This window comes from Seriola lalandi, unplaced genomic scaffold, assembly GCF_002814215.2.
Source record: "Seriola lalandi dorsalis isolate HSWRI2012SDOR001 ecotype SW California unplaced genomic scaffold, Sedor1 jcf7180002054419, whole genome shotgun sequence".
NCBI classification, from domain to species: domain Eukaryota; kingdom Metazoa; phylum Chordata; class Actinopteri; order Carangiformes; family Carangidae; genus Seriola; species Seriola lalandi.
Genome location: NW_019524972.1, coordinates 12244 through 23875, shown reverse-complemented (window position 1 = coordinate 23875; position 11632 = coordinate 12244). Strand labels below are relative to the sequence as shown.

The following is an 11632-nucleotide window of genomic DNA, read 5'->3' as shown; positions in this document are numbered from 1 at the left end:
GTTGCAAGTCTATCATTTAAAAATCGTAACAATTGTGTTGTATTTTTGAAAATTAGATCAGGGCACCAACACATGAAAGTAGGCCAAAACATAGAAAGGTGGAAGTCACGTTTTATACTGTACCAACAAACCTAGTTAAACACTGAAGGTCTGACTTTAAATCGCTCCAGATCGACACGCTAAAACTTATTTAATATAACAGACATAAACATATCGAGCACAATGAACAAAAGGGCTGCTACAACTGTGCATGAGTACCAGAGAAATGTTCAGGATGTGGGAGGGGAAACTTTGTTATGAAATGTCAGCAGCTCACGCAGGAACAAACTATGTAAAGCACATGGGCATTTAACTGGGCACCCTTAAAGTGGGCTTTAGTGCCTTGCTCAGGAACACTTCCCCAATGACAGTCACAGAGCTTATGCAGGGTTTCTGGTTGAAACAACATTTCTGTTATCACAAATGTAACTTTCAGCTACGGTATCCTGCCACAGCTTAGAAACCCAGCAGCATGAATCAATTATCCTAAAAACAGTAAATTAAGTTGATGTCCTGAATATTCAAACTCTGTGATATCTAAAATGTTATATATCTGCAAACCAAGCTGGGGTCTGTGAGGCTACAGTGCATCTGGACTTGTCTGTTTATAAACACAAAGAGAAAATCTCAGTGTTTCCACTTCCTCTATTGGGGTTATTTCTATTTTACACTTACATATAACTACTATATTATTTTATGAGTGAGATGATTTATAATGTAGGGGGTTTACATTTTGAATTCCAGAAGTGGGACCTGTATTTTTGTACTGTATACTACAGGTTTTTGCAAAAATACCAACTGACCAAATGTTGGACTTTCCAGACCGAAAACCCTTGACCATAGAAACGTGTTCTCCGTTTAAGGAAGTGTCATGTGCCTTACTGACAGCAGACATTTTCAAATGTCACAGGAAAAGCACAGGTGAAATCAATAACATTAATGATGACGCTGTCCCATTGAAATCCGTTAATATTATTAGATCCACCTGTGCTTTTCCTGCATGTTCAAATGGCTCCTGTGATAAAGTCCTTTGGGCTGCACCAGTGATGATTTAGGTGTGTCCTATTACAGGGAAGATATACTTTGTATTATATCTTTAAAAATAAATTCAGGAATCTGTCTTCACATTAAAATTATTTTTCTGTTGTGTCAAAAAGCCACATTAAATGCTATAAAACCATAAAACAGTTTTCGTGCTTCCATAAAACAAGAAAACCACTATAAACAAAAGGTATCAGGCGTCTTCCATGTGGCGGTATGGCATCAGATTTTAACCTCATCTAAACTATGTCTAACCTCATAATGGTTGTTCACATCAGAGCAGTGAATGTGGGTTAAATGCCTGCCTGCTCGTTTCCTTCCTCCAAACACTCGTCTCAATTCAAGGAAATTGGTGCTGCTTGCACAGACTGTTGGCCCGCCTTTTTAAAATGAACAGTACAGTGCACATGCTGGTAGCTGTATCCTCTACAGTCTATAATTCTCTTTTAAGAAGCAATGAAGGAAATACTTGTACTACTGGTTCTGTTGAGTGCCGAAACTGCCAAGGTAGGCTTCGTGTCTGTCTTTTATTCTGTCATGCACTCTGAAAAGTTGTCTTTGAGTTGTTAGTAAGTTTCACTTACTCCTGGGAATGTGAAGTAGGAGGCACTGGGGGACTTTTAAAGTTAGTATTTGAAAATATGTCAAATGATGGTTGTGTTATACAAATGGAAACACATTAGACCATAAAGTCTATCTTGGTACCTGTCCTGAAGCCAACAAAGAGAATTATCCTTTTCTTTTAAAACATTCCCAATAGTCCTTTACTGTATATCAGTTTTGTCCTCAGTGTAGACGATGTGAAATTACAGTAGGTTTAAAGCATAGTTTTTGTTGTGGTGAATCTATGAATATTTGGTTTCGTGTGTCTGACATTTGAGTTCAGTTTCAGACTGAATATCTCATTGTTGAGACACCCAGTTATGAAATGATGTAGCAACTTTCTCTGTTGTCTTTCAATCTCACTTTGCACTTCTCATAAACAAGATTTTGAGGCATGCAGTCAGGAGAAAAAGGGAAAAACAGTAATGTTCTCTTTGATTGTCCCTTCCCGGAGGTTTATCTTATCATCGCTCCCTGTGCTATCAGGGGTCACTCCACAGAAAGAACTTTGTGCCTCAGAAGCGAAGGCTTCTTGGTTGCCGCCTCTATTTCCTGTAATACGAGAAACACACTGCAGTTGTCAGCATATTCTGCATATTTTGCTTGTCATTGGTGGGTACTGTGGTGAGACAGTTTCAGGCTTATGCACAGTATAGGTGTGTGAACCTTTTCAGCACACCAATGCTGTGGTTACTGTATTTATGATATCTTAGTAGGGGGAGAATTAAAGTGAGGTTGTACGTGTACAACATGTATGCATGTGCGCAATGCCTGAAGCCCAAACTATTTAGAGGGCCCCACATAGAGGGGAGAGATACTGTGGAAATGAAATGCACCGCCTACAAGTTGAGAACAATGTCTGCCTGTTTGACCATGTCTGCAACTCAGGTCGGGTGCAGTACCAGAAGGGAAAAAGTGGGTGCAGGTGTGGGTGGTCAGGTATTACTTTAGGTGCTTGTTTAACATAATGAAAAGTTTAACCAGTCATTGGTCAACTTGTCTGCTTCCCCCGTTAGCGACTGACTGACTAAATTGTTGATTTTAAAATTACTGTCTTTATTGATGGATTGAAGGTGTAGGTTTAGCGTACTTCAGAGCAGGTGCATTTCAAGGGAAAAGCTCTGGCACATACGTGTCTGGGTTGCAAACATTTTTCACATTAGTAGTTTCAAAGTTACTCAGTTTACCTGAATGACCAAGCCCTTGCCCTCTGGCAGTTTTAATGTGGCTCTGCATGTGTGTCAGTAGGTTATGAGAAAAGACTTCTATGTTTTCCCCCATCTTCATCTGACCAGCAGAGGATAAGCATCGTCTCAATTTCCTGTAGGTGTGCTCTCAGCCCTATACGGTGGACTCAAATGGAAACTGTCGCAACTCAACAAGAGAATACATGCCTGATGAATCTAACCTGTGTTGCAAGAAATGCCGCCCTGGTAAGCATTGTGCTGTAAACAACAGCAAGGACTGCAATCTTTTCTTTCTTTTTTTTCAAAAGTTTCATTAGAAAAGAAAACCACACACACACCCAGACTAATATCAGTGCTTGGGTACATACTGTACTGAAACTCAAAGTTGTCTCAGGGTAGTTTAAAATAAAAAGGTTATTTGATGGTCTATCCTGGTACCTGTCCTGAAGCCAACTAAAAAAAAAGTATTTTCTTTTAAATCATTCTTAACAGTCCTTTTCTGTATAAATATCAGTTTTGTCCTGAGTGTAGACGATGTGACATTACAGTAGAGAGTCATACTGTGAGGATTTAACGTTTAGAAATACACACATAACTTGAACTGTTGTTGTTAAAAGCTGGGGCGTGAAGGTGTGAGAGGAGATAAATATCAGCTACTGCAGCTAAAGACATTTTTTATGTTCCTTGTTTCATCTGGGGAAACAAGGAGCATGAAGTAAATTTTTTCATATACTGCTATTTCATACAGTATTAGTATTTTGGGAATAAGCAGATATGTAATGGGAAGTAAGAGTAGCTACCACCTCAACTATCTCAAAATAGATTTGGGGTAGTTTAGAAAATGTTGCCTAGGCATACTTTGTCTTCCAAAGAATGCTGACAGCTTTATTTTTTAACACTGGACCAGACAGAGAGAGACAAAAGCAGTGTATCATTTTTCAATACGAACTGGTGCTGGCAGATTAATTAAGCTAACGTTAAAATCCATGAGTTGGTTGAAAACATTGTCTCTGGCTGACTCTTTAATGTTTCCTGCTGACTTGTTTTAAAACAAAAATCCCATAAAAGGGGGTCTTCAAAATGCATTTGTGGCTAAAAACATGATATACTTTAGTGCTAAATGACAGAGGCTAAGATCAGTTTGTTCTGCATTTCTGTCAACATGCCCTTCTTCTTTTGACTGTTACTTCTACTAAGTGATTGAGATTAAAAGTACCATTGTAGTTTATGTAGCACAGCAAGTGTTTTGGCTTTGGACAGTACGAGTGTGACATCTGTGGTTCAGGTGTGGCCAGCAGTGCAGCATGAGCTGCAGCTCATACAGAGCAGAAATGTAAACACAGTGTGTCAAATTACATTAGTGAAGATTTTAGTTCTCAGGGTGAATTTTCCTTAGAAGCTTTTTCATCAGAGCTGTCCTCCACACCCTTTCCCAATCAAGATTTGAGCTATAAAAAATGTTGAAGTGCTCAAGCAATATCTCATGTGTCTGCTAACCTCATTTCTCCCACTCGGACTGGAGTTAATTGTTTTACATTCCATTTCTCGACTATGGAGTGAGTGAGGTTAGCAGTGGGTGTTTGTCTGAATAGCTTTTAGCTTTTAAATGTGTGTATTTAATTGAATAGCCACTATATCTTACTCCTCTCAAGCATCTGAGTGAAAAAGTAACACTTCTATTTGCATTAGTTACTTAAACTGATCGTAAATCTCATAAATAAAAACTTCACCGAACATAAAATACATGTAAGCCAGTATCTGTGTCATACAAACTATGTATTGCCATTTTCATTTTCACACTGTTGTAGGCAAACGATGATAACTATGATCAACAATGAAAACATATGAGGAATCATTTATCTTTGAATCTTTATGTTTTCATAATACAATACCTACATGTTGTTGTAAAATGTGTAAATAATACAGTGACAGTGGATTAATGTGGATTTATTATCACAGGTGAGCGACTGATAGAGGACTGCACTGAAACTACTGAGAGTGTGTGTGCAAAGTGTGAACCAGGCCAGTACATGGAGAGCTGGAACTTTGCCCAAAACTGCTTCTCCTGTGAAAAATGCAAAACAAGTCAGTAGCTGCACTATAAATCTCCATGTTGGAAAGAATGCTAATTTGATTTTATATCTTTTGATTTATTACTTTTGTTCCACTTTTTAACACGACTTTCTCAGTGAGAAAAACATATGTTTCTATATATAACCAGGAAATGGTGTAGAGTACGCCCAGAACTGCTCCTCTACCACAAGGGCCAGGTGTAAGTGCATGCCTGGGATGTATTGTGTGATAGGATTTAACAGCCCATACTGCAAAGAATGTGCGAGGTACATCCCATGCAAAGTTGGTCATGGAGTGTCTCTGCCAGGTACAGCATCTGCTATTTTTTAATAGTCACACATGTGTGTGTTTACCATACATGTAATTCTTGCATATTTTATTAAAAATTTTAAGAACAAACCTTATGGAATGAGCCATCTCCTGTTTGTGAGGGCCCTTTATAATTATTGGAAATTTCACATGTCAAGAATAGATAAATAATTCGTAGAAAATGCGCTCTTGACAATCAATCTACCAATGCTTTAACGCAATAATTAATGTTACATATGTATGCATCATAAAGTTGAAATCAAATAAGATGTCTGATGTTGAAATGTAAGTAAACTGCAGCATATTTGGATGTTGTTCTCAGGGACGGCAAACTCAAATGTGAGGTGTGAACAGTGCCCAGTCGGGACGTTCTCTGACACAATCTCCCTCACGGACCGCTGTCGGCCTCATACAAAGTGAGTGAAGGAAGCTCAGGTAATGTATACATCCGTTAGAAACTCTGATATTTTACCTCTTCCTTTGTTTCTCTACAGCTGTCATGGGAATGCTGTTGTCAGAAAAGGCAACACTACCTCGGACACCTTGTGTGAACATCAGGGTGTTACAACTGCACAGATTCCAAAAACATTAAAAGCGGATGACACTGGCTTTGTAGTCATGACTGCAAGTACAATGAGGAGCACAGTCTTAGAAGTCTCCGACTCCATGCTGCCTGTCTCAAAGGAAGTATTCAACCGTTCAACAAAAAGCCCACCGCCACTCACAGCACCTGACATTACTCTGGGTATGGTCACTGATTTGGTGTTTCTAAGCAATCATCATGAGAAAACTGTGAGGTATAATTAGTATTTCAATATTTCTCTCTTTCTACCTCTGTGTTGTGTCTGTTTTTATGTCTGTGCTAGTTGCTGTCAGTGCTGGAATCATTGGATCCATTTTGCTTTTCATCATTATCATTTTGGTGTGTTTTTACAAACATTTCTGGAAGAAAGGTAAGTTTATCCTGCAAAAAGGGGCATTAATCATATTTTTGTTTTGTGGAAAAGCTATGATTGTATCTGGATTATATTTATCTTCAAAAATCAACTTGAAATACAGAATGATAATGACCATTATTTTTCTTATATTATATTATTATATTATACTTTCTGCATCATTCATTTTTTTTGCCCAGACACTGCAGAATTTCCTCTTAAAGTGGATGCAAATGGAAACTGTGAAAGTAGTGATAAAGTGAGTTTTTCCTTGGCTTTTCTTCTTTGTGACTGCATATACACTCAGTGGCCCTTTTATTAGGTACACCTATACAACCTGTTGCAATCAAATACAACAGCTCTGCCATAAATTCTAAAACTTTACAAAGTTTATAATTTTAGTTTTTGGAGACACTGTCAGAAATGAATGAATGAAATTCATTTTTTTCCTATTTATGTTATTATATAAAGTGGGGCTGAATATCAGAAACTCCTCTGAATATAGTGCAGAGCCATCACTTACCATGACCTGAATGCTAAAATAAATAATTGAATGAGCACGTCTATGTTAGGGTCAAGAAAGCTGAAACATAAAAGCACACTTTATGGCTGAACAACTGTATTAGAACGCATTAGACTGTACAGGTGTACCTAATAAAATGACCACGGACTGCAGTTGGAAATGTTGAAAATTAAACTCCACATTTCTTTTTCCTTCAGATCATTCCGGGTTATTTGGGGGAAACTCAACTGATTTCATTGACTCACTCACCAGAACAACAGGGTCTTCTGGGAAAAGGGGAAGCTTGCAGTGACCACAGCCAGTGCAATAACTATACTGAAGCTTTAACCCGAACAGACGGCTGCAGCAGCCATGACTCCATCGGCCCTTTACAATCAACTGTCGCCCTTGACGATTCATGCTCTGCTCTGTCAGAGCCAATGACTTTAATTTCCAACACAGAACCTGTCACACCTCAGCCCAGTGTCCCTGCACAGCACTCCTCTCAGCCTACCAGCCCGCAGATCATCAGCCCTGTGACCACCAGTCCTCATGTCAATGTCAATATCACTTTCCACATAGGAAACGGGTCTGGCGGGACGCCATCTGTTATTCCCACAAACTTGAAGGAAGCAGACTGTCAACTCCCCTTTGGAGAGGAGGAGAAATCCTATAGCATCCCACAGCAAGAAGATGGCAAACATTCGCAAATGTCAGTACAGGACAGTGGAAGTTACAGTGTATGAAGAGTCACCTGCAGGAAAACTGATAAATCGATTAGTTTTTTCTTTCTCTCATGATGCAACGTTGACAGCAATTTGATTGTTTTTATGAGGACATGACAAGCTTAAACTTTCCCATATCAAAATCATATTGTCACTATATATATGTATATACAGAACATTGTAAATAAAGATGCTAATATTGTCTCTCAGTTTGTGAGATAGTATAAGGAGTTAAAATTAAAAAGGGATGTAAATTTTGCCACGTCATCTGTAATAAGGTAATGAGTTAAAATCCAGATTTTCCTATCTTTGCAAGAGTATTTAATTACTGCCCCACCTCAAACTTGTCTCGTAGGCTATAAAATTATATCCCATACATGTTACCAAATGTTGGAAGTTCATCACTGAAGACATGTCCAAGTAGAAAGTGTATTTCAGAACAGTGCTGATTCAGAACTTACAAAGCTGATTTTATGTGAAAATATTGTAGCTAGTTTAATTTTTCCCATACTTGCAAGAGTTGAGAATAAGAGAATGTGAGGATGACAGAAAACAAATAATAAATCCTACAATTGTTAACCTTAAGAGCCCCAGTGCCACAGACAACCCACCAAGACCACAGAGAGGGGACACAACCAAAACAAAACAACAAACAAACAACAAACAACCACAAATAGGCAAAAAACCCCACAAGATTACCTAAAAAAAAGACTCAAACAACCACAAAGAGATGCAAAACATTTCATTTATAGTTGTTTTACAACTCTTTCAGTGTGGGGTCTCATAATCTGTCCATGCCTGGCCCCTAATAAGTGTCAGAAAACTGAATGATGGTTTAACCAATTAAAAAATAAAAATTCATTTTTAAATTTAAGTTTTTGCTAAAAATCAACCAGGACAATTACCACATTATGAATTGATGAGCTTCCTGGCTACTGGCTTCTGTTAGGCCGGAAAAGAACAAGGACCTTGGTTAATTAAAGGTAAGACTTTCTCATAGCCTACCTTCAAAGGCCTTTTTTGTTTTGTTGAGGGAACTGAATTTAATACTTTTTTTGTCAAGACCTGCAGTCACCTCATACTATATATAAAGTTCTTTATCTATCTTTATATACAGTATTTGGCAGATATCCTGTGAGTTTAATGGATTTAGGCCTATACCTAGACTATGGATGCACTGGTATATGGGGAACCCTCCACCACCTGTACTGTGAACACTAGGGCGTTTTCTGCGGACGCTCCTGACACCTGCTGGTTAATGGTGGACACGGCAGCTGATGACAACCTCTATCTTTTGGCTCATAAAAACGTTTCAGTCAACAGTGACAGTCCATTTTAAAGGCTGTTCCTACCATCATTTTTAAGTCAGCATCTCATACGGGTCAACTTGCAGTTTGAGTCTATCTTATTTTAGTGCTATGTTTGTTTGTTGTAATGAAGGCGAATCAAGGTGGCTAGGCAGCGATGCTAACCGGGGGACGTCTGAGCCATTCCATTCCTAAAGGGGGACAATACTTGTACTTATTATTTGTTTTACGCTTCATATTCACTTACCAAATCACTTTAATTCCTAAATTACATACAGAATAATTCAGATTTCGTATATACATATTTATGAACAAACTGCTGTTATCTCGTAAATATAATGTTTGATACCTCCACCCCCCACGGTTCAGTACCGTTGGTTCCGTCTGTTGCCGCTGTGTGTTGCTCTCCTTCCTGAAAGAGACTTGCACTGGAGCCACTGATGTTGCTACGCTGAAGCTGGTGAGTCGAGTCTTTTTCTCAATTTTTTTTAAAATCAATTTCTTCAATTATAAACTGTCATATTAATATGGCTTTGCCTTTTTATATGCGCCCCTCGAATCCATCTTTTTTAATATATAGCTTCTTAAACAATTGTTTTGCCCCCATTTTTTGTGTGTGTCTCTGCCCCCTCTCATCCTCCCGCTGTGGTTGGAGGTGTCGTGGTCCTGGTCGGTTATGTTTACAAATCAAGCTCGCAAGCAAGGTGGATCGAGCCAGTGCAAAAGCATGTATTCTAGGCTAAAGCACAAATGTAGGTTGGATAGTTTGTGGCCCAGGCTGCTGAAACCTTCTTCATTAGGGAATTTAAAAGGAAGCTTCTTAACACCGGGGAGGAAGGAAGACAGGGTAAAAGATAATACCGCTGCAGGTGTTTCCCTGATTTCCCTGTTGATTGGTGCAGACAGTCATCTGTGGAAGTCAGTAAATCCTCCACAGTGAGAGGGGAAAGCGATGTAGCAGGCGGAGAAGTTGAAATTGAGATATATGTTGTTGTTAAATTATTAAATGATGCAAGCGCAAGACATTGTGCAGGTTCTGACATCATTAGTTAGTGTTGGTTTTATAATGATTTGATCGACACAACTCAAGTAGGCTACTCTTTGATTAAAAGTGCTTTGAAATAGGGCTGCATCTAACGACTATATCAATTATCCTTTAATCTGCTTATTATTTTCTCAACTTGGTCAAAATCAAGTAAGAAAGTACTGAAGCACAATGCAAGAAATGCAGTAACATTTTCCCAAAGGTGATGTCTTTAGAATATTTGGTGTGGTGACCAACAGCCCCAAACCACAAGATATTCAATGTACTGCCATCAAAAGCAAACAAAACCAGCAACTATTGACATTTAATACACCGAAATCTGTCAGTGTTTTTTTGGTAAAAATTATTTAAAACAATAACTAGGTTATCAGTTTTTCTGTTGATTAATTTCCTTTTGATCAATTAAACAATTTACACCTCTACTTTCAAACCCAGGTTTTACCAGTGTTGGCTGTGCGCAGTGACAGCCAGCTTTGACAGCACACTCAAATCTCCTGTATGTTAAATGGGCTGTCATTGACATCCTTTTTGTCAATGAGTAACCACAAGAATCTTCTCCAGTTAATGATTTCTCTGCTATACATGTATTAGACCGTGTGATAGGTGCTAGTATTCTCTACTAATAAAAGATTAGTGGCATCTTATTGTTGTTATTTGTCATGTTTCAACAGACACGATAAAGGTGAAATCCCAAGATTCCTGAAGATTTTGTCAGTCAGCTCCCACATGGCAGTGAACCTCTCAACTGAAGATTAAACCACCTTCAGCTCCAAAGCATTGCCCACTTAGATGCCGCTCGGTCTTCACCTTTTCAAATGGCTTGCTGTCTGAAGGACGAGCTCCTCTGTTCCATCTGCCTCAGCATCTACCAGGACCCGGTCAGCTTTGGCTGCGAGCACTACTTCTGCAGAAAGTGCATTACCGAGCACTGGAGCAGACAGGAGCCTCACGGAACACGAGACTGCCCAGAGTGCCGGAGGACCTTCACCGATCCTCTCCTCTCCCCGAGTCTCAAGTTGTCCAACATTGTGGAGCGCTACTCCGCCTTCCCGCTGGACGCCATCCTTAACGCTCAGAGGAGCTCCTATCCCTGCAAGGACCACGAGAAGGTCAAGCTCTTCTGCCTCACTGATAAAAGTCTGGTGTGCTTCTTCTGCGACGAGCCAGCACTACACGAGCAGCACCAAGTGACCACTATTGACGAGGCTTACGAGGAGATACAGGTCAGCTGTAGCACATACACACTGTGACAGCTCATTAGCAAGGGTGAGGCTGACATTTTCTTAAAACCCGTCAGTACTCTGCGCCACATTCAGGCAGTTGCACTCACTGACCCCGTGGGAGCTGCCCAGACAGTTCAGCCTCAGTCCCTTTACTGCCACAGAGCATCTCCACTGAAGCAGTGTGGAGATTCTGTGCTTAGCTTATGAGTACTTTGAGCACAGTAGGTGGTGAGGAATGAGACATATCTAATTTACCTTTCCCTCTCTGATGCCCACATTACCTGACTCATCTGTGAGTTCAGTTCAGTGTCACACCTCTCTGAAGCAAAGTTTTTATTTTTTTCCCACACAGGCTTAAATGTCAAATCTGCCTTTATATTGCCTGCTGTGGTTAGTTTAAATTACAAATATAGATTCTGGAAATATTTCAGAAAAAGTAAAATAACACACAAACAGAAATGTATTAGAGTTTATTTGTGTTTTATCAGCATTATAGATAAATTGCAACATCTGCGATTCAAGTCTGGCAGGAGGCCTTTGTTGCATGTCAACCCCTAATCTCTCTCCCTGTGTTTCCTGTCGTGTCTCTGCTTTGTATTTTGCCCCAAAATGGCACAAAAATACTTAAAAAAAAAAAAAAAAA

At 39.3% G+C, this 11632-nt stretch overlaps 1 protein-coding gene and 1 pseudogene across 2 annotated transcripts; both read left to right on the top strand.

Annotated features, from left to right (window-relative positions):
• Positions 1-1431: 1431 nt before the first annotated feature.
• tnfrsf1b (tumor necrosis factor receptor superfamily, member 1B) lies at positions 1432-7623 on the top strand. The gene is made up of 9 exons (XM_023410250.2): positions 1432-1587; positions 3011-3116; positions 4830-4955; positions 5092-5250; positions 5575-5668; positions 5747-5997; positions 6119-6205; positions 6388-6446; positions 6908-7623. The coding sequence occupies exons 1-9, from the start codon at positions 1537-1539 to the stop codon at positions 7433-7435; spliced, it is 1461 nt and encodes a 486-aa protein (XP_023266018.1). The 5' UTR covers positions 1432-1536; the 3' UTR covers positions 7436-7623.
• A 147-nt stretch (positions 7624-7770) lies between these two features.
• Positions 7771-11123, top strand: LOC111657917 (E3 ubiquitin-protein ligase TRIM62 pseudogene; annotated as a pseudogene). The gene is made up of 2 exons (XR_015437503.1): positions 7771-9181; positions 10438-11123. The product of XR_015437503.1 is annotated as an E3 ubiquitin-protein ligase TRIM62 pseudogene (transcript).
• Positions 11124-11632: the final 509 nt, after the last annotated feature.

Coding starts and splice junctions, on each gene's coding strand:
- tnfrsf1b (XM_023410250.2), top strand. CDS start 1,537: ATGAAGGAAATACTTGTACTACTGGTTCTGTTGAGTGCCGAAACTGCC. Junction 4,956..5,091: donor CTGTGAAAAATGCAAAACAA/GTCAGTAGCTGC, acceptor ATATATAACCAG/GAAATGGTGTAGAGTACGCC. Junction 5,998..6,118: donor AGCACCTGACATTACTCTGG/GTATGGTCACTG, acceptor TGTCTGTGCTAG/TTGCTGTCAGTGCTGGAATC.